The following is a 22,435-nucleotide window of genomic DNA, read 5'->3' as shown; positions in this document are numbered from 1 at the left end:
AGTCCAGCGTGGGGAGCACCCCTCCTCTGGGGATTGCTTGCCCTACCCCACCCGCAGCTGACCCTCTGGGGCTGGCCCCTCATGGCCGCGTTGGCACCACGTGGCCCTGCCTGCCCCTGGGCTGAGCTGCCCGGACCTGGGGGTGACCACAGTCCAAAGATGGGCTAGTGCCTCTCACCTGGGGATTGGAACATGTTAATTTGGGGGCCATGTTCACTCCGCCTCAAGGACAGGAAAAAAGGAGAGAGAACAAAGCAGACAGGATCCTGGTCCACGTGTGTCCCTGTCCTTGACTTTAGTTGGAGAACCTTCTGGGCGCCGATGACAGAACCCTCCCCAGCCCTTTCTGCTTTGTCTGCTCAAGAGGGTATGGGCTACATGCCCTCAGAGAGTGCTGGCAAACACAGCCTGAAATGACCCATCCCGTGAGATGCTGGCCGCCCTTCTCCCAGGTGGGGTCAGCTCAGCCCAAGGTGTGCCGGCCGGGCAGGGCGCTCCTCACCTGGTCCTTCTCAGGGTAGACCCCGGCTCGGAGGAATGAGGCCTTCCAGCTGTCCACGTCCTCCTGGGAGTCACAGGCCAGCTCAATCTGCCGCAGGTCCTTGTAGACGTTCCTGCGGTGAGAGGGAGGGAGGGAAAGGCGCATGCTTGACCCTGCCCGTGGGCCCGGTGGGTGCAGTGAGCTGGAGCTCAGGCCCTGGGGTTGGCCTGACTGACCAGGATTCACCCCTGACCGGGGGCACTCATGACCAGAGGCCCCAGGATGGCAGCAGCCCCTGCACCCCGTTGGGCTGATGGAGGTACCGTGAATTCGTGCCTGTAACACCCAAAACCGTGCCGAGAGCAGGGCGTGTGCTCAGCAAGAGTCTGCATCTAGCGGCATCTGCAGTGTTTTGTTTGTGGGCTCAGCTACTCCTCTCCTTCCCCTGGGAACTGCCCATCCCCTCCTTTATGCTCTCCTGGAGGAGCCAAAGGCTGCCAACGACCCCTCCAGAAGTGGGCAGTGACCCACGACACCCTCCGCCAGTTGGGGAGCTCCCGTCAAGGTGTTTTCTAGAGAAGCTACAGCCGCATCATCCAAAAGAACGTTCTGGCCTGACGCAGCAGCCACGAGCCACAGGTGGCTTCTTTCTGAGCGTCAGGAATGGGGCCAGCATGGCCGAGAAAGTGAATGTAAATTTTTATTTTATTTCCATCAATTTACATTTAAATAGTCACATGTGGAAATCCAAAAAAGAGGGAATATATGTATACGTATAGCTGATTCACTCTGCTGTAGAGCAGAAACTAACACAACATTGTAAAACAACTAAACTCCAATAAAAATTAATAAAAATAAATAAACAGTCACATGTGGCCAGTGGCTGCTGCCTTGGACAGTAAAGGTCCAGCATGTGCCCCGATTCCTGGGAGGGAGGTGGAACTGGCCAGGGCAGGACTGAAACTCCCAGCAAAGGCTTGTGAACTGCTGGGCAAATGTGGGTCTGTGAGCGGAAGGTGCAGAGCCAAAAGGCTGGGGGAACAACGGACAGACACTAACCAGTGTTTATGGGCAGTGTTCTCCATATATAGGCCAGGATCCATGCTACACGCATGCCATCCTGTCCCACAGGGCAGGTGTGACTGAGACGGCCAAGCTGTCCCAAAGTCTTCGAGTGAGATCTGGGTCTGAGGTTAGGCACGGATGGCCTCACAACAGTGCTCAGGCCAACCAGCAGTCAGTGAGTGGCTGCCCTGAGACTTCTGGAAGGAGCTGAGAGCAGGGAAAGGGAGCATGTCTTTGTTGCTCCTCCTCCTTCCTGCTGCCTGGAACATCATCATGATGGCTGGAGTTTGAGCAGCCATCTTGGACAAAGAGGAGGAGAGCTGAGAAATAAGAAGGAGGGCCTGGGCCTGGATGCCTGTGGGGTTGTCCAACCTGCACCAGATGGTAAAGTCTGGACTTGATTTACATAAAAAACCCCAACTTCTATCTTGTTTCTGCTACTATCAATCTGGGTTTCCCGAACTCACCACTAAATGATACATTAGGTAATATCTTCACCGCCCCCCCCGCCACCGCCCGCTGCACAGGGGATCACAGGGCCAGGGAGGTGGGATGGCTGTCTGGCGTTACACAGCCAGGAAGAGCTTCCCAGCAGGCCTGTCCCATCGCAGAACCCAGGGTCTCCCACACACCCTAGGGTTTCTTAGGCAGGGGAGGTGGGGGGTAGGGAGAGATGAACCTAAAAGGGTTATAAAGGTTTTTGGAGCCAGCTGATGGTCAAAGTGGGTCTCAAGAGTTTTAGGCCAGCCCAGAGCAAAGCAGGATAGAACGATTCTTGCACAAAACAGGTGGCTCAGCTGGATCTGGTGCGTGTGGATGGGCAGTGGGGAAGGTGGTCCTGGGGCCAAGAGGGAGGATGTCACTGCCTGCTGGCCAGTCATGAAGAACCATCAGGCCCTGGCTGACAGCTGACCCCTGACTTGGGGGTTCCCTGGATGAGGGTGTGAGTCTGGGCAGGGGCCCTCCTGGGTCCATGCTCAGCCCTTCCGCCTGCTCTCAGACCTCCTGCCAACTGGGTCTCTTCCTGAGCTGAGAGAAGTATCTTTGCTTTTGCTAAAGTCTCCCACCAACGCCCCTTGGCGTGGGTTTACTGAGAGCCTCCTGGGCCCTTCTCTTCTCTGTTATACTGGCCCAGGGAATCTCATCCCATTAGACTTGAAACACCTCCACACAACAACAACTCCCCAAATTCACGTTCCTGCCCGGAGCGCACTCCTGAACACCAGTCTCTCATACTTACCCAGCTGGCTCCCCTGTGCCCCACGTGGTGTCTCACAGGCCCCTCTCCCTCAGCATCACCCCAACCCAGACTCCGACTGGCCCCGAGCCTACTCTGCCTCTGCCTTCCCCATGTCAGCCAATGGCAGCTCAGTCCCTCAGCGACACCTTTCTTGCTCTCATACCCACACCCGCCAGGAGTTCAGTCGCTCTACTGGAATCCACCCCTTCCTCCTCTATGTCCTCAGCCCCACTTGGGTCCAGCCCCACCATCTCCCACCTGGGCCAGTGCAGGCGTCTCCTCCCTCGTCTCCCACGCTCGCCTCCTCAGCCTGTTCCCCTCGTGGCCACCAGGGGGCGCCGGTGAGCACCAGAGCCAGGTCCCATCCCTCCTCTGCTCAGAACCCTCCACGGCTCTTGCATTGTTTCAGCCTCCCCACCCCGCTGACCACCCCACAGAAGCACTTTTCTGTTTCTTGACTGACACCCTTTCTGGAATGTGAGACCCCAGGGTAGGGACTGTTCACAGCAAGTGCTCGGTGGACACTGAAGAATGATTGAACGAGGGCCATTGGTCTCCCTGGGACCTTGGGGGATGGGGGTCGGGGTCGGGGGCACTCACCTCTGCTCCGTGTTGAAGATGGCGAAGACGTGCTTGTTGGACATGAAGCCCTTCTCCACGTCGCGGATTTTGAGGTTGTCCAGAGGCAGCATGTACTTCTTCTCTTTCTCCTGAGGGTGAAAGGGGAGGGGTCACCCTGGGCTGTTTAACTGAGGCCCTGAGGCTGCCCTGGGCTGGACTCTACCAGGAGGACCACCGCCAACACCTGACGCCTCCCATGCTGCTTTTCCTCGGGTGAGCTAGTCTGGCACCGCCCTCCCCCTCGCTTACCTGCCCCAGCCACGCTAGCCTCTGAACATCCCAAGCGGGCTCCTACCCCAGGGCCTTTGCACCTAGCATGCCCCCCCCACCCCCGCCAACACCGGCCTGGTGCCCTCCTTGCCTCTTTTGTACAGAGGGACCCTCCAGGAGAGGCCTGCCCTGACCCCACCCCAAACTCTCCCCCTACTTTTCCCCTTGGCGCTTCCCCTCATGTAACACAACACACCACGTATCTTTTTTTTTTTTTCCTTGACTGTGCTGCGCGGCTTACGGGGTCTTAGTTCCCTGACCAGGGATCAAACCCACGTCCTCGGCAGTGAGAGCACGGAGTCCCAACCACTGGACCAGAGAAGTCTCCCCCGCCACCCCGCATTTCTTGCTTATTGACCTAGGGTCACCTAGACCGACTCATTGGGTCCTCGGGGGGTGGAGACTCCTGTCTGTTTGGTTTACTGCTGACACACAGTGGATGCTCAAAACTGGCCAACTCTGACTCTACCCAGATTCCAACCACTGAGTGAATGAAACCATTAACATGACTACTTCTTCACGACGAGCCTGCAAGTGAGTTACCAATATGATCCCATTTTCGAGAGAAAGAGACAGACAGAGGCACAGAGGGGCAGGCAGTGGGGGCGGGGGAGGGAGCTGGAAAGCGAGGCCCCCGTGAGCTGATGGCCGGGGTGGCCCTGTTCAGAAAGTGCCAACCGAGTGCTGGGCATGGCAGTCCTGACGGCTGCTGGGGAAAGCAGCTCAGAGAGGACGCGTCCCTTGGTCAAGGGCACGGGCCTGGTGAGTCTCCGAGCTGGGAGTCCCACTCCGCAGCCCACCTCCTGTTAGCTAAGCACCTACGATACGCCTAGGCCCGTGCAGATGCATTGCTATTAACCTTTACTGGGGGCGGGGGGAGGAGGTGGCAGTGCATTCACTGGGTTTTCTACACCAGGAAACCAAAGCACAGCATCAGGGTACCCCCCCGCCCCTCCCCGACTCCCACTCGACCCACAGCAGCTCTCAAGGGCTGATGGGAAATGCTGCTTATCCAGCAGCTCATGGAGCCCTCTCACGCATCCCTGCCAGGGAAGCATCGCGCTCAGAGAGGGAAGTGGGCCGCCCTGGGCCACGCAGCGGGTGGACTGGGCCGCGGTGGGACTTCAGAAGCCAGGTTCTCCCCACGGCCCTCCTGGTCTTTGACCTCCTGGGCATCTCTGGAGAAGAGAGACCTGCCCCCCTCACACAGCAGCTCACTTCCTTTCACCCATCCTACCCCTGACCTCCAGAAGGCCTCAGAACAAAACCCAACGTGGCGGTTCCTCCCCAAATCAACAGCAGCCACAGTGGTGGCGGGGAAGGGGCCCAGGGGCCCTCCCAGAGGGTGGAGGGCCACTTGGAGTTTCAGGACTACTCAACGGGAGGCAGGAGCGAGTGGCAGGCTCGGTGCGTGGGCTCAGTCCTGACTGAGGCGAGAAGCTCAGCTGGGCCTGGCCCCTCCCCAGCCATGTGCCCTTGGGCAAGTCACTGCCCCTGTCTGCCTCAGTTTCCTCAGCTGTCAAAGATGGGTAGGAGTCTCGTCCTCCTGGTGCAAGGTGAGGACGGACACTGTGAAAGTCCCCAGCACATGCCCACCCCAGAGCTGGTGCTTGCGAGGCGCCAGGGGTTTTCTTTTGTCTGTCTGTCTGTCACTCTTATGCTCCAGGGTCAGTCAGTCCACCGGGTTCTGGGCAAGGAGAGGAGCCAAGGAGGTGGGAACCCCATTCATGCTGGAAGCCAGGGCAGGGGAGGAGGGTACAGGCAGGCCAGGGAATGCGGAGCCCGGGGCCCTCCAACCTCTCAGGGAAGAATTTGGGCGGGGGGCTTTAGAAAGGGCCAGGGCAGGAGTTCCCGGCCCGGAAGTTTGTGAAGAGCCTCTGCTGCTCCCACCCTATCATGTCATGAGGCAGGAAGCTTCCAGTTGGCCGGCTAAGGCCAAGTAACTGAGTCACAGTCCTTTTGGGCCCCGAGTGAGACACCACATCTGGAAGTGTTTATAGCGTGATTCCGCCCAGAGCACAGAGGCTGCCTTCCTGATGCTGCCCGCACGCACGCATACACACTCTCTCTCTACACACACACACACACACACACACACACACACACACACACACACACACACCACACACACACACACACACACACACGCACGACACAAACACACACCACACAGACACGGAGGCGTGCATGTACCCCGCCCCCACCCCCAAAGAGACCTTCTCCTGCACACAGAGGCCACGGACCCAAACCCTCCCTCCCAACCCCCCCGCCCTCCCCCCCGCCCCCCCACCCCGCCTCCTTAGGATTTCCTGAAAACCCACAACTTTCTCCAGATGCGCGCTGGCCCCGGCCGTGCCACGTCAGAAGAGACGAAGCAGATTGTCGCGGGCGGACCAGTGGCTTCCTCGCCTGCTCGGAGGTGCTGGGGCGCTGTGGCCCTGCTGCTGCCCAGGGGGCCCGCAGGACAGACAGCCGGCCCCGCCAACCCAGTGTTCAGACTACCTGTTCAGGGGGCTCTGAATGTGTACAGTAGTCTGCACATTGGTTAGGCTGGGCTCGGGCGAGCGGCGCGTCAGGATGGGCCCCCCACCCAAACTTGCTGCCACCCACGCAGCGAGGCAGACCAGGAGGTGAGTGCCACTGCCCACCGCCCTCCTCCCCACAGGCTGGAGGCCTGGACAGAAGATTCTGGAATAAAGAAGAAGGGCTTGGGCGGGGGCGGGCGCCGGGGAGGAAAAGAGGCGCCGGGCAGAGGCAAAGAGAGCCCCGACACCGGCTGAGGGGTTGGGGGCTCTGGTGGAATCAGTCTCCTATTCCTACCCTCCAGTAACCACCTCCTCTTGTTTATTTTTTTTAATAAAGAAATATGGTGTCTTGCCTCTCTCTGAGGCTTCTCTACGATGGTGGCCTGACCCCGGGGGTGGCCACCCTGTTGTGTGATTTTCAGGGCCCTTGCTGGGATCCTAACTTGGCGGGGAGGGGGGAGGGCGGGGGACGGACAGACAGACAGACAGGATTTCGCGACTGCCCCTCCCCAATCTCAGGCAGCTCTGTGTCTGGGGTGTACACAGGGCCCCATTCACAGGTCTGCTGGTTCTCATTACCGCCGGCGGCGCTCGACCCTCCTCCCAGCACTGCCCCTGCCTCTGCTCTGGGGCCCCGAGGGAGGGTCTGGGGCTCCTGCTTTCAACCCCTAGATGAAGAAGAAACGAAGGGCCCCTCCTTAAGTCAAAAACTGAGCTCCCGATGATGCCATACAGCGAATCGCCAGGCTAGGGTTTGGGCCCAGAAGCCCCCTCTCCAACCGCCCGAGGCCCGGCATTCCTGCCCCGGAGACCCCCAAAGCCCAAAGGTGCGAACCAGCTCTCAGCTTATCTGACAGCTGATGCAGCACAGAGCAGACTGAGCTTCAGACTGCGGGGGAGGAAAGAGAGGGAGAAAAAGTGCAAGCGTCATCCCCACCCACACTGCACCCCGGCCATTTTGAGGAGCGGATCTGGCCACGCAGGTTCCTTGAGAAATGCCCAGTCCCACCCACCCTCCCTCTGCATCTCGACCCAGGAAGGCGCCAGGGTCCTGGACAACCCCAGTTTAGAAGCAGCCACCCAGACAAGGTCCCTTGGGGGACTCGGGGCTCCCAAGCCTTCACGACATTCCAGCGGTGAGCTCTGGCCTCACGGGGAGTGGGATGATGACATTCTACTCTTAAACACCCGCCACTTGTGGGAACCGCTTCCTGCCTGGGCAGTGGGGAGTGGTCCAGGTGTGGGGCTGAGGTGCCTCGGGTCAGGGAGCCTGTGTTCTGTACCCACCGCATGGGGACACTTCCCCACGCCGTGACATGGGGGCAAGTCACTGCTCAGAACCTCAGTTTCCTTCCCTGACAAAAGGAATGTGAGTATCTACTGAGGAGGAGGAAGAAGACAATGCTCTCCGTGTGGGACCACGGCAGGCTCTCCCAGCCAGTGAGGCTGGCACAGGGCAGGGGCTTCATAAACAAGACAGGGCTACCCAGGGGCGCCAACAGAGTTCTACCTGTCTTGTCTCTGAGCCTGGGTGGAAATACACATGGTTGGGCACAGGCCTGCCTGTCCCGGGATGGGGTCAGCTGCTGGTGAAGCCCCAGGTGTGGGGGTCACCCCAAAACCCCAAGGGGGGAGAACCAGGTAGGGCAGCTCCAGGGGTGACCAGAGAAGCCCAGCCTCTCCTCTGGGGGCACCTGGGCCGGGCTGGAGGCTGTGCCATCCCATGTGGGCAAAGCACAGAGCGGAAGCAAAGATCCCGGAGCATGTGTGCAGAGGGATGCGTGTGCCTTCCTTGTCAGGCACCTCCTTCCCTCCTGTGGCCACGTGGTGATGGGCACGGGGCAGCCATCCTGGACCACGAGGAGGAGCTATGTGTTACGATGGCCATGGGGGAGGCGGAGCCAGGGCCCTGGCCAGCCTCACGGCACAGGGCTGCCAAGCTCGCCGGGCGGGCAAGAAACAGACCACCTCTGTAAGTGCCTTCATTTGGGACCTCTGTCACAGACGCAAATCGAGAGCCACCTAACACCACCTTGACGACAGGGAGCGCCTGTGTTATCTCTCACAGGGCAGCCCAGAGAAACACACTGGCCCTCGCTGGTGGCCCCTGGAAGCCTGTGTCAGAGTGGCAACAGGCAGTCACACCAGAGGAGTGGCTTCACTCCCAGGCCACTAAGCCACAGTACTGTCGTTCTGTTAAGAGAACTAAGCCACGAAATGGGCCACTCAGGACGGGAGGATGGGCCGAGGCGGAGGAGGGACCTGCATGGCAACACCCGGTGGGGCTGCCCGCTGGGCCAGGGAACAGGGGTGCACTCACTCACAGCCCCGTCCACAGGCTCAGGGAGACCATGGCACGAGGCAACGTGCAACACCACGCCCTGTGCTTATTATTCCTGGTGCTGTTCCCAGAGGCCTCCCTCATCCCTCTGAGGAGGCCAAGCACATGTGGAATGATCTCAAGACAGACACCGTGACGGAGCACCTCAAAGATGCAAGGGCCGTTCTACCTCACTTCACGGATGGGGAAACTGAGGCCCAGAGAGGCTAAGGGCCTGGCTGAGTCTGGGTTAGCTGTAGGAAATGGAACCCCAGCAGCCTCGGCGTGAACCTGAGTCCCCGACCCCCGGCCGTGCCCCCTCTGAAAGCCCCCACCTTGCCATGATTTTGAAGGGTGGGATCAGTTTGGAGCCTCCCCCGTGCCCCTTTCCTCCTCAGGGAGCCCAGCCCCCACGAGGCACAACCGCACGGGGGGCCGTGAGGGGCTCGGATATGATGCACAGTGCCTTTGGACACCCTGCGGCCCTGGCTGATACCATCCTAATGGTAAGCTTCGGGGTATGGTGGCGCTCAGGGAGCCTTTCCCGAACGAGCAGTAAGTTGAGGGAGCGCCACCCAGAGGAGGGAGGTGTGGAGAGCACGACCCACCATTGCCCAACCGTCCCACCCCTGCCAGCCACTCACCTCCTCATCTTTGTACCAGGACAGTGACTCAGCCGTCAGCACAAACCAGTACTCCTTGGAGCCGCCCTTCATCAGGCTGATGTTGTTGATGGTCAGCCAGCCCCTGCGGATCACCTGGGGGGGGAGGGCGGGGCTCAGCAGGGGACAGCGGCCACCACCCAGCCCGGCCTGCCCCAGCGCGGTGGCCAGCACCCTCGCCCCTAGCAAGGCGGGAAAACGGGGACCACGGCAGAGACACCTCCAGCCCAAAGCCAGGCACCCCGATTCCAGGCCACCTTGCCCCAAGCACTTCCCAACGGAGACCAACGTGGGGCCCTCGGGTGGGCAGACATGGACTCACTCACAGTCCCCAGGGTGATTGGGAACTGGGTCCCTGGGGAGCCCCTCTGCGCTTGGTGTTAGGTTGAATTAGCACAGGTGGCAAAAGGTACTCCCAGCTGGAAGGGGCCCAGAGGAGGGCATCCCAGGCTTGTGGGGGGGGGGGGCATGTCACGTTGGATGTGACTGAAGGAATCACACTTGTCTTGGTGAGACGCGGTACCAGCGACACCCTTGGGCCCTGCCCCTCGTGCCCTGTGGAAGGCGGCTGTGGATGTAGAGCTGGAGGAGTCGCCCAGGCAACGGGCAGAGGCTTGATTCTGCTGCCCGGCTCACCCAGGCAGGCGCTCGGTGGGCACAGGGACCTGCTCTGACCAGGAGTCGAGGCCAGCCCCCGCCCCAGGGCTCCCCTCCCCACAGGCTCTTTTCAGAATACGAGGATGAAGAGACTCCTCCACCCAGAGGGCTGGGGACAAAAGTTTGAGCCCAGGGGACCCGCCAAGGATCATGCCCCACTCTGGCTTTTTCTCTGACTGGCACATCCGGGTTCTGGGCTGTGAGACCCCCTACATGGGGCTCGTCTGGCCACTGCTGTCATCTGAGCAGGAGACGGAACCCAGGCCTGCGTGGGGGACTCACCTGACAGCTAAACGCAGGTAGCCTGGGGGAGGCCACACTCCCATGTTCCCCGGGCCATGGAGGCGCTTGTGGGATGGAGCCTCCCACCACTCTGGACTGGGGATCCCGGGGTGGCGGGAAGCACGAGTCTGCGCAGGCAGGGACACCCGGGGCCAAGGCAGCGACAAACTGGGCTAAGCTGCAGGAGGTGGGCTGCCAGTGGCCATGGACAGCGGGGAAGGGCTGGCGCTGTACCCCCAGGGTGGGGTAGGGCTTTGGGGCTGCCTCTGGGGCTCACATGCCTCCCTAGTGGATGCGGCTCAAGAGGGCCTTCATCCTGTCTACTCTGTCCTGCCCCCGGGCACACCAAATCTTCACAGGGCCACCACCCGCCTGTGGCTGGAAATGAGCTCTTAAGTCTCAGAGACCAGGAAGGCAGAGACGGCCACAGAGCGGCCAGGGACCTCTGCACCACATAGAAGTCCCTGCCCAGGCTGTGCCACCGTTGAAATGCCACCTGGCAGCCCGTGCTAAGGCTTCTCCCTCCCTGAGATGACGAGACAGCACCTGGGAGTCTTGTGGCCGTCAGGCAGCAGGCAGAGACTGTCAGCCCCAACGAGGTCATGGTCTCAGTCCTGGCAGCAGGGTGACCGACCCGCCCTGGCTTGTCCAGGAGGTCCCTAGGCTTAGTCCTCAAAGTCCTGGGAATGCCCTCAGTCCCGGGCAAAGTGGGACGGGTGGTCAGGCCGGGGGCGGAAGGAGCCCCTGCATCTCCAGAGCTGCGTGGGTGCCTGTCCCCGCCTGTTCCTCACTCCCCCAGGGGCAGGGTAGGGCCTGCCTTGTCTTAGTCCAGGTCTAAAGTGGGTGCTTCTAAACTTCAGTCATTGATCGACAGCCAGGGGCAGGGGGGAGGCTGTGTGTGTTGGGTGCTCCCCAGAGAAGAAGTCCTCACATGGCAAGGCCTCCACGCTTCCAGGCCCAGCCTCGTTCCCAAGGGGGCAGATGTGCCCCCCACCGCCACCCCTTGGTGGCCGAGCTGGCTCGCCTGCCTCCACCCTGGGTCAGGTAGAGGTCAAAGCTAGCAGATGGGGCCCTTGTCATGCTCCAGGGCATGCGGCCCTGCTGGAAATGGCACCTCTGAGCCTTGGGACAGGAGGTTGCTAGCTAGGCCTGGAGAAGCACTGCCCCCCTCAGGTCCCTCTGCCCTTGAGCCACCCAGAGAGCTGCCTGTATGGGAGCCCAAGGGGATTCAGAGACAAAATCCCGCCCTGGGGAGGGGCAAGCTGCCGGTGGCAGACACAGGCGCTGAGTCTAGAGGAAAAGGAGTGGTCGGGCCTTCTCATCCAAAAGCCAGATTTGTGCCCAAGGGACTGGGCTTAGAAAAGGCGGGCAGGGGCGGCGGGAATAGGGTCAGCTGGGGAGATAGAAGAGGCAGGCGGAGTTCCCGTGCTCCGGGGGGCAGGCATGCTGGGGGAGGGAGGAAGGGCTGCCAGGAGAAGTGACGCAGCTGGGGCCCACCTCCTCCTCCCTGGGTGAGTCGCCTGGGCAGGGATGGAAACCATGGCTGGAAGACCCAGGAGCCACAGCCACGCACACGGCAGGGCTGGGCTTCGTGGCTAGGGGTGTGGAATCTGGCAGGAAAAGAATGACTAAACTTCTCAGGGTGTGGGTGTGGGGAGAAACATGCCTCTGGGCTGTTTGGAGGAAAGAAACCATTCAAAGGGGATTGGGGTGACACATGGGAAAGTGGGAACCATGGGCCCAAGGACGATCCATTCCTCCCGCAACCGCCCCCAACCATGGCAAGCTTTGGCCTCTTCTGCATCTTCCAGGTCCTGTTAGGGGTTCAGCTCAGCTACTGGAAAGATCCCGGGGTCACCAGAAGATCCCTGCCAGAGGGCAGCAGTAGGGCCCGCCCAGTGTGGGGGGAGAGAACCCGGGAGAAGGAGGCCTCGGTTAGGGCTGGTGGCGCAGGCCATGGTCTCCAAGGTGGAGAGCTGGGGCGGAAGCCAGCTGCCCAAAGGCAATCACCTTGAAAAGAGCTCAACTCTCAGAAGTGGGCATTGCCTGCTCCCTGCCGGGCTGGGCTGGGCCACACACAGAGAGGAGGTGTTACCTAAAACAGGGATGGCAAATACCATTCGCCAATCAATGGATAGCACTGTGGTGAGAATTCTGGGCACTGTGGGAAAGGACACTAGGATCAATTAGTGATGTTTGCCATTGGCAAAGGGACGGGGCAAGTGCAACAGAACAGCCTAATCAATCATCGTATCTGCTATGGAGGCAGGAGGATAGTGGCAGCATCCAGGAGAGAGTCTCCTGATCAATGTCTGTCACGGGTACAGGAGGGGTATCACGTGCAAAGCTATCACATGGGGGAAAAAATTCCTTGACCAGTTAGTCACATCTGCCACGGAATGGGGAGTAGTGACATGCTTAGGAAACAAAAATGCCAGGATCAATTAGTGATGTCTGCCAGGGGCACAGGACAGGAGAGAGGTACAAGGAAAAGAGTGCTGGATCAATTAAGAATGTCTGCCTTGAGTGCAGGAGGGGAAAATTTCTGCATGGTGTTGTCTGGAGACAGAGTGGTGGCAGTGGCAAGAATAAGCTCTTGCAGGGCTTGAGCAAAATCATCCCCAGCCAGGGAGGTGAAGGGAGAAAGGCCTGGGGTGTTAGCTGAGTATTTGCCATCCCTGACCTACAGGAAACTAGGAAACCGTGTCAGGAATGGGCTGGAGGGGTGGGCGCCAGATGGGGGCAGTGGTCAGGTTAGTGTCTGTGTGAGTCAGCTTAGCCCAGGGCAACACGAAGCCTGGCAGGCGGCAGCCACGGCAGAGGTTTTTAAAGGTTAGCTGGATTTTTAGTTGTTCTGTTATTTATTTATTTATTTTTGGCGGGGGCGGGGGGAGGGGATATTACGGGGTGGCATGGTCTCCACCACTACCAAGTTCTCTAATGTTTGCTACCACACTAAGTGAGTACTTACCAAGATCTCCCCCTTTGAAAATGCAAAGTTAGGGTTGTGGGGAAATCAAAGAAGAGCAGGCGGAGGAAAAGAGACGTAAGGGACATGAGGGGATGGAGAAAAAGCAGGAAAGGCACAAAAATGAGGAGAGAGAAGAGCAGGGGGAGAAAACAGCAAAAGAAAAAAAAATTACATGCTATTAATTATATTCATGGTGTTAATATTTAATTCATTATCATCTCCCGAAATGAAAAAGCAACAATATATGTATTACCTATGGCAAGCGCAAAAAAAAATCATGCAGTGGTTACACCCTTCTTTTCCAGAGGGCTCTGTCATCGTGCAAGATAAAGAGCAGAGCCCCCATCCCCACCCCCGCCCGATGTGGAGAAGGCAGGGGACACCGGCAGAAATTTTTGCAAAGATGATGTGTTTTCTTAAGCAGGAAAAAAAAAAAAAGGGCACCTAATACTGGCCTATATAAAGCTGTTCTTACTTCACAAGGCCTCTGGCTGGGGCATGACATCAAGGTGGAGAACCCCCCATACAGCTCTGGGTTTCCCCAGGTATGGGGATCAAAGCACCCCCAGGCTCCCCAGACCTGCCTGTCACAACCAGCCTCCCCCCAGGCTCCGAGTCTCCAGGGCTGGGCCCGGGAACCCAATGTGGCTGCAGACACCAGAGGGACTGGGCTGCCCCCCTCCTTAGTGTCAAGTTCTAGCCGTGGCCTTGGATGTCAGACAGGGCCTTCTGCAAATCTGCCCCCTAGGCCCTGCCAGAGCTGCCGCTCAAAGACCGGTTTCCCAAAATATTAAAACCTAAGTGGATTTGAGAGGCTGGAGGGGTGGGGGTGGGGGTTTCTGGCGGGACATGCTATGAGCCAGGTGCCATCGCTGGGCTTGGTGGTCCCTTAGTGCCCTCCCACCCCCGAGGGTGGAGCTGCGGGCCGCGGAGGGTGCAGGGGTGGGCAGTTACCTGGTTGGGGATGGCTCTCTTCTTGTTCAGCTGGGTGCTCCTCTGCTGGGCGCTGAAACCAAAGCACAGAGAGAGCTCATGCGGCAGGAAGCCCATGAGGGACGAGGAGCAAGAGGCCCTCGTGGCCCAGGTGGGGTTCTCTCCTGAGTGGGGGCCAAGGGCAGAGGCAGAGAGAAGCCCCCCGTGTACGAAGGGCTGCCCAAGGGAAAGAGAGCGGGCTCATGGAACGAACGAGATACCAAATTAAACCCTGACTTCTCATCCCTGATCTCGGCCACTCCTGAGAGCGCCAGCTATTTCTAGGAGTCACTGGGTCCTGGTACTTCCAAGAGGGGGCATGGGAAGCTGGATTCCCAAGTGGCTGGGAGGTAGCCATGCTGGCTTCAGAGTAACCTTCAGTGTTTGGGGGCTCAAACTTGAGGCTTCTTCCCGCTTTCTCCTCCCATCCTGGCCCGGGCACGAGGCCCAGAGCGGCTCTGACCACAGGGCCATCCAGACTGGGAGATGAGGCTATGGGACAGCTGCTCGCCATGAAAACGCTACTCATCTTGGATGGCTCCTGACCCAAGTCAGAGGACAGTCAAGGTCAATGTGTTTCTGCAAGGCCCCTTATTTACCTATAGTCCCAGATCTCTTTACTTCTTCATCTATGTTGTTTCCTGGCTAGTTCACAACAGACAGACGAAGTCTCCTTTATTTTGTACGTGGGCACCTACTCAGCTCCCTTGTTTGTCCTAATATATTTTCTACTCGGACCATCATTATCACCACCGGCAACCAACTGTTAACTCCTGTTACTTAGGGGTCATATTGTCTTTTCTTATCATATTGTTTTAGCTGGAACTTTTGAAACAACATGAAAAGGCAAAACATCTTGTTTAATCCCTTTACTGAATGCCTCTGGGATTTTACCTTAAAGTTCAAGCTGGTTGTTGGATAAGGTAGTGTGTGTGTGTGTGTGTGTGTGTGTGTGTGTGTGTGTGTGTGTTAAGGAAGTAGGCTTAAGTTCAAGCTGGTTGTTGGATAAGGTAGTGTGTGTGTGTGTGTGTGTGTGTGTGTGTGTGTGTGTGTATGTTAAGGAAGTAGGCTTCGGTTCCTAGATCAGTAAACTGTGGAACATTAAGAATGGAAATGAGGGACTTCCCTGCCGGTCCAGTGGTTAAGATTCCGCGCATCCACTGCAGGGGGCATGGGTTCAATCTCTGGTCAGGGAACTAAGATTCCCACATGCCGTGTGGCTCAGAAAAAAAAGAAAAGAATGGAAGTGGAATTTATCCACTGATTTCCCTAAGATCAATATATTCACTACAAGGACTTTTTCTCTGGGCCTTGTTTTTAGTGTTTTGAGGGCAGTGAGAAAACACCCCAGAATTTCTATGCACAGCAAGGAGGTGGATCAATAGTGTCTGAAGGACACAGAGCTAAGCCACTCACAGTGATGTCTGGGTGCTGGTGAGGTCCCAGATGCTCTACCTCCTAAGGGCTTCCTGGGTCTCACACATGACTCGCAGCCCCTCTTTCCCTTGCCTCCTTTGTGTGTGTGTGTGTGTGTGTGTGTGTGTGTGTGTGTGTGTGGTGTGCGCATGTGTGTGTATGTCTGTGTCTGTGTGTGTGGTGTGTCTGTGTCTATGTGTGTGGTGTGTGTATGTGTGTCTGTGTGTGGTGTGTGTATGTGTGTGTGTGTGGTGTGTGTGTGGTGTGTGTGTGTGGTGTACGCATGTGTCTGTCTGTGTGTGTGTGTGTGTGGTGTGCGCATGTGTGTGTGTGGGGTGCGCGCGTGTGTGTGTGTCTGTGTGAGTATGGTGTGCCCATGTGTGTGTGTGTCTGTGTCTCTGTGTGTGTGGTGTGTGTGTGTGTCTGTGTGGTGTGTGTGTGGTGTGTGTGTGTATGTGTGTGTGTGTGTGTGTGTGTGTGTGTGTGTGTGGTGTGTGCTGGGGGGAAAATCCAAAGTGCTCCCCTTGGCCTGAGGCCCTCCTGTGACGAGGCCGTGACCTCACCCCTCCACCTTGCCTTGGCCTTCATGCTCCGGCTTCTCAGCCTTCCTTCCCTGTCTCCAGTGCTCTCTGACCCCGCTCCGCTCCGGCCCCACCGCCTGGCTGTCATGACTTCCTTGGGAAGGTCTCTCCAAGCCTCATCCCTCACTGCCCTCTCCCACAGCCCCTCCACCTGCCCTCCTTTCCCACTGTCATCCTCCTTATGAGAACTGGCTTAACGACAGCGTGTGGGTTCTCAGCCTCGGGGTTCTGAAAAGGCAAGGCCCAAGTCTGGCTTGTTCACCGTCCTAGGACAAAGGCAGTGCTCCGTGGCTATTCCGGGGGCCCCTGCGACATCCCACCCAGGGCCGGGGCCTGGGCCTGGGCCTGGGCCGGGTGGAGCCTGGCACCCTGGGCCCCGCCCCCAGCCAGGGCGTCCCCCGTTCACACACTAGGGAAAAGGCACACAGCAGGCAATACCCACCCGGTCACCAGCTGCTCAGTATAGTAACAGCTGGGGGAAGTGGGAAGGCCCAGGAATCCAGAGGAAAGAGTGGAGTGGTCAAAGGAAAAACAGGAGAGATTGTGAGAAGGAACTGTGGATGAAGTGTGAGAAGCAGAGACATCAAGGTGAGGAAAACAGCAGCAACGTGAAAAGGGGGACCGGCGTTTCCAGGCCCCACACACCCGGCTGCTGGGGGAGCAGGAGCAAGTGGGGCTGCGAGCCCAGCCTGAGGGGCAGTGCCCGGCCAGGGCCCCTCAGCCTTCCCCACAGCGGGGACAGTCCGGCCGGGGCCCTCAGCTCACCTGGGCTGGGGCAGCAGCTTCTAATCATGCCCCCCATTCATTCGTTCACTCATTCATTCATTCCACTCACCAACCACGTGTCCAGCACAGAAGAGCTGAGTACTCAGCCAGCAGAGACCCTGGACGGGAAGACCCTCATGCCCAGCCTGCTAGCCCCTTCCTCCCTGCACCCCCAAGGCCAGGCCACAAGGCCACCCTCCGGACTCCCACGGGCGGTGGACAGCCCCACCCCGGCACTGACCACACTGTGTCTTAACTGCCTGGGGGCAGCTCTGTCCCTGGCGCAGGACCTTCCTTTCAGGGTGGGGACCTGGGTCTGGGCCTGCTCACTGCTGTTATCACAGGGCCTGGTGCAATGAAAGCACACCAGCGATACCGGCTAAACAAATACAAGGACGCTGGCTACCAACCGCCTGTTATTCTATCAGGCTCCGGAAAGAGGACCTTCGCGAGCCATCAGAACAATCTGTGTGATACTCACCGAGGCGGGGGGCTGATGGCATCAGCGGGTGACACTGGAGGCCACCAGCATTTATATTTATATCCTGCTGAAATCAGCGCCCTGCTCTTCTGGCCCCTTATCCGGGTGCCGTGGAAGGTTCTAGTTTTAAATCTACAGCATATGGACAGAAGCCATGCAAATCCTGGCAGCACTTCCCCAAGAGCAGCCCCTGGAGCCCTGAGCCCCTGAGAGGCTCAGTGAAAGGGCCCAGTGCACGTGGGGGAGACTGGGAAAGCTGCACGTGAGTCTACGAAAGGCTCTGAGAAGCCCTGCAAGAAAGGAAGCAGTGAACGCTAGTTAGCCTTGCCCTTTCTTGAAGTCTCTGACCACTGGACCGCCCTTTCCTCCTTAAACTAACCATGGGGGTGCCCCACAGGAGGTGCATTGGGGACAAGGAGGCTGGGGGGTCGCTGCTACCCAGCAAAGCTTCCAGATGCTCTCCGATGGCCCCGTGCTTCACCTGGGGACCCATGACAGAGAGACCTTCGTGCCCCGGCCCAGCAGCGGAATCCCAACTTGACCGCCTTTCTCAAGGAGTGGCTCTGAGGGTGGACACTCATGCCACCCCACCAGCCGCTATCTTGAAAAGTACATACTTGGCAAATCCAATGAAGTCTTCGTGGTTCGTGTTGATGTAGGACTGCTCGATGTCGATCAGAAGAAGAATCTGGGGGAAAGCGGGGGTCATGGTGAGAACAGAGCCCAGCGTGGCAGGGAGGGGCTGCTGCCAGAGCACTTCCCGCACCCGCCAGCAGGGGGTGCCCCGGAACAACCACACTGTTTCCCAGTTAGAAGAGGGATCACCCACCCACTCCTTCCCATATCCTGGGGTCCATCTGCAGGGGGAAGGGGGCGTGGGTGCTTCCAGACACCAAGGCCTCACAAGTGAGAAAGACTGGGCCAAAAGAGCAGAGTGAGGCAGTCCAATGTGGTAGCCACAAGTGCGGCCTCCGAGGCCTGGAGTAGGGCAGTAAGGCCTCACTGCAAAGGCTTACGTAGGTCACAATATGTCCCGTTGAGAGTAGTGCCTGGCATGCTATAAGTGCCTCATTAAAACGGCAAAGGTGGAAACTATTGATATCCTGTGATAAACCATAACAGAAAAGAATATGAAAAAGAACGTATATACATGGAGAACTGAATCACTTTCCTGTACAGCAGAAATTAAACAACATTGTAAATCAACTATACTTCAGTGAAGGACTTCCCTAGTGGCGCAGTGGTTAAGAATCCACCTGCCAATGCAGGGGACACGGGTTCGATCCCTAGTCTGGGAAGATCCCACATGCTGCAGAGCAACTAAGCCCGTGCACCACAACTACTGAGCCTGCTCTAGAGCCCGCGAGCCACAACTACTGAGCCCGCGTGCCTACAGCCCATGCTCTGCAACAAGAGAAGCCACCACAATAAGAAGCCCGCGCACCGCAACGAAGAGTAACGCCCGCTCGCCGCAACTAGAGAAAGTCCGCACGCAGCAACGAAGACCCAACGCAGCCAAAAATAAATAAAATTTAAAAAAAAACAGAAAAACTATACTTAGGTAAAATTAAAAACAAACAAAAAACTGGCAAAAGTAATTTGGCCAGGTAAGGACATTAAAATGAAACACACGGGCACAAAGGCACACACCAGCCAGCCAGGATGTCGTCTCAGATAAGACACGGGCCCTTAAACAGCCCTGTCACTTCACTGTGCCTCTGAACCCTCAAGCATAAAGCGGGCCAGGCACTCGGATCTTGGGGGGCTGTTGGAAAATGCTGGGGTGCTCCGTCCACGGGAGACACTGTCACTGGTTTAAAAGGTCTGAGTCCTGTTGCCCCAGAGCCCAGCCATGACAACAGTGGGGCAACCGGGGGCTCTGGTGTGTATGGAAGGGACAGTAGCATTCTTGCCAACCATGACAACAAAACAAATTAGAATCTCTCAAGCTTTTCACAAAACTTCCAGGTTACAGAAGCTTCGAGGGAATGGGGGATCCTGTGAAGGACAAATGAGTAAGTTTCTTCTCCGTCAATGTCAAGGGGAGAGGAGCTGTTCTAAACAAGGTGATCTCACAACCAAATACAACAGGTGGGCTTGTTTCGGTTCCGGTTTGAATAAACAGTGGCCAATCTCCTGGGATAAACCGCAATGGAAAATAATATATATATATATATATATATAAAGCAAATCTATATGTGCATAACTGAGTCACTTTGCTGTACTGCAGAGATTGGTACACACTGGAAATCAACTATACTTCAATTTAAAAAAAAAAAAAAAGAGAGAGAGAGAGAGAGAGAACACAGTGGACCACCGTGGGGGAAATAACCCAAACCAGGTGTCGGGCCACATGAAGGCAGGATGACAGCCCTGGGCTGAGCAGGTGACAGGTGAGACTTGAACTGTGGCTGTGTGGGGCATCTCACTCTCTACCTTTGGGTATGCTTATGCAGTCTTCATAAGACAGTGTGAAAACACAGAGAGCACTCAAACATGTTCTGGTGGGTGAATGGATAAGCAGGCTGTGGTCCACGTGCACCATGAAACACTACTTGGCAGTCCTAAGAGACACACTTTGGCTACACCACAAACAACAGGGATGAGTCCTGAATGCATGGGACACAGGATCAAAAGGCTACCACAGGGCTTCCCTGGTGGCGCAGTGGTTGAGAGTCCGCCTGCCGTATGATACAGGGGACACGGGTTCGCGCCCCGGTCCGGGAAGATCCCACATGCCGCGGAGCGGCTGGGCCCGTGAGCCATGGCCGCTGAGCCTGCGCGTCCGGAGCCTGTGCTCCACAACGGGAGAGGCCACAACGGTGAGAGGCCCGCGTACCGCAAAAAACAAACAAACAAAAAAACCTCACACTGCACGACCAAGATCTACTGCACATAAACTGTATCTGAAGAATGAAACAAAAAGCCAGTACCTGGTCCTTGGTCCTCCCCTCCCGTTCCCGGATGTAAGTGGTGACGATTCGTTCGGTCTCCTCTCGCAACCGGGGGTAGGAGCTGAGCTGGAGGGAGAGCAGAGTGGCGGCGTCGGCTGGGTCCTCGTGGCTTGGGCAGCAAAGTGAGCCAAACGGAGAACATGGGAGGAGGGGGGGGTGGCGTGGAGTGTGCCCACCGGTTCCCCACCCCGCTCCTGTCTCAGAGCTGCTCCAGCCGGGAGACAGGAAGGGGACGGTGAGGGGACGGTGGGCCGGAGAGACCGAGAGGGTGTCCGCACACAAGCAGAGGTGCTTTTCGAGAATGCGTCTCGGAGGTGGAAAGTGGCAGAAAGTGGAGAAAGCGGGTGACAGCCACCCCCCTCCCTTGAAGTGCTGGGTGAGAGCAAGGACACAGTGTAATTAAAGCCCCTGGGCCGCCAGGGCGAGGGCCTGAGCACAGCTCAGGAGTGCGCAGCAACGCCCGTTCTAGCATAGGGGGAGGGCCAGCATCTGGGCCATCGACCTCGGAGGGACTCCCTTGCGGGGGGGTGGGAAACTGCTCCTAATCATCTCACCTTTGGGATCCACTCCTCTGGCACCCCCACTGCCCCAGCCTTTGCAGCAGCAACCAACCCAACGCACAGAAGCCCACCTTCCATGGTTTGGGGAAAGACCACGAGTTGGGAAAAATTGAGCCAATGGTCAAAATCACTAGAGGAAAAATTCCATTTTCTTTTTTGGCTACACCACACGGCTTGTGAGATCTTAGTTCCCCGACCAGGGGTCAAAACCTGAACTGCAGAGTCCTAACCACTGGACCGCCAAGGAACTCTGAAAAATTCTCAGATGCCTTGTGATGTAAGAACACGCAGACCAGCACACGGGCGAAGCGTTTCACCGCGTTGGTGGCAGTTTGGAAACCACCTTTCTCAAAGCGTTCCAGGGATGGGCATGGACACTCATCCCTGCTGCCTGCTTAGTAAGTGCATCTGGCGACATCAAAGGCCTTCCATCCCCGTCAGAGGCCCAAGATGCAAAGGTGGAACCCAAGTGCGACTGGCCCACCCCCTTGTGTCAGCCAAGGCAAAGTTGAGATGTCTCCAAGCAACCACTGGCCCACGGAAGGGGGTTCCTGCCGAGGCAGAGTTTCCCAGATGCTTGGGTTAAGACTCACGATGGGAAAGAGGAGATGGGGGACAGAGGCATAGGTGATAATAATGAAACCTTCTGTTACCTTCTCAGCACACTTTTTAATGACCGTGGCCAGTTCTGAGACCACGAGATCAACACACTTCAAACTCGGCTCTTTGAGTTTTACAATCTGTTTTTTCACAATGGCTTCAAAGGCCATGTCGGGGGTGAAGAGCCCCGTCCTGGGTCATGCGGAGGGCGGGATGAGGTAAAAAGACACCCAGGGGGCAGTGCAGGCCACACACGCGGGACGGGAGACAGAGAAAGAAGAAACGAGAGTCAGCTGGTTAGTGACATGCATGGAGGAGCCTGCGCCCGCATTTGCCCCGGAAGCTGCTTCGGATCAAGAGGCGACCTGGGTCCAAGGGGTGGGCTCAGTCTGGGGTTTAATTACAAAAGTGCTACGGGTGGGAGTCAGCCTACGAACAGCTAAAGGTTTGGGGAGGCCTTGCCTTTTCGTATCTGTGACAATGGGCTCTAGGACGAACATCTCCAAACCACCTGGGTTTCTTTCCCTTCCCTTTTCCAATCGAAGAAGCTTAAGAAGCAAATGTGGGCTTTTCCAGACTGAGAACAGAAGGATGAAGCAGAAACTCCTGCCTTGGAAGGCCGACCCAGAGCTCCACGGCCATGGGGGACGTGCAAGCACAAACTGGCCACTAGGAAGCGCTTCAGCACCTTGGCCAACACGTGCTGCCCCGGGAACCAGGCCGGGGGTCGAGGGCCACTGCCTGGGGACAGCACTGCTCCTGCGGGAGCTGGTGGAGGCTGTTAGGGGCGAGCCCAGGGCCGAGCACTCCTCAGGCCGTTGGCGTTTGGGCCTTTCACGGCGCCTTGGGGACAGAGAAGTGGCTGGCTCCGGGACAGCCTGAGGGTGCCAGGCATTTGTCAAGAAGGCATTTGTGAGGGGCAGGGAGGTTCAGGGAGCTTGGCCTCCAGCAGGTGACGCGAGGTCCCTCTCTGCTTCCCAGAAGACAGCAAAGCGACAGCCCAGCAAGACCC

The 22,435-nt window shown here is 57.7% G+C and overlaps 1 protein-coding gene across 9 annotated transcripts in view; it reads right to left on the bottom strand.

The window, feature by feature from the left end:
- Positions 1-22,435, bottom strand: part of DNM2 (dynamin 2) — a 93,447-nt gene that overhangs the window by 7,760 nt on the left and 63,252 nt on the right. For 3 of the 9 annotated variants that reach the window (XM_060007757.1, XM_060007748.1, XM_060007751.1), the window contains exons 10-17: positions 21,477-21,615; positions 20,243-20,329; positions 17,927-17,997; positions 14,049-14,100; positions 13,095-13,106; positions 9,167-9,280; positions 3,387-3,496; positions 503-614 (exon numbers count right to left, since the gene is read on the bottom strand). In XM_060007757.1, the coding sequence (XP_059863740.1) occupies positions 503-614; positions 3,387-3,496; positions 9,167-9,280; positions 13,095-13,106; positions 14,049-14,100; positions 17,927-17,997; positions 20,243-20,329; positions 21,477-21,615 (697 nt within the window). The remainder of the gene's footprint in view (positions 1-502; positions 615-3,386; positions 3,497-9,166; positions 9,281-13,094; positions 13,107-14,048; positions 14,101-17,926; positions 17,998-20,242; positions 20,330-21,476; positions 21,616-22,435) is intronic. The other 6 variants (XM_060007756.1, XM_060007750.1, XM_060007752.1 and 3 more) reach the window with 3 other exon arrangements.

Source organism: Delphinus delphis, chromosome 3 (assembly GCF_949987515.2).
Source record: "Delphinus delphis chromosome 3, mDelDel1.2, whole genome shotgun sequence".
Lineage (NCBI taxonomy): Eukaryota > Metazoa > Chordata > Mammalia > Artiodactyla > Delphinidae > Delphinus > Delphinus delphis.
The sequence above is the reverse complement of the archived record's forward strand: the minus strand, read 5'-3'. Positions and strand labels throughout refer to the sequence as shown.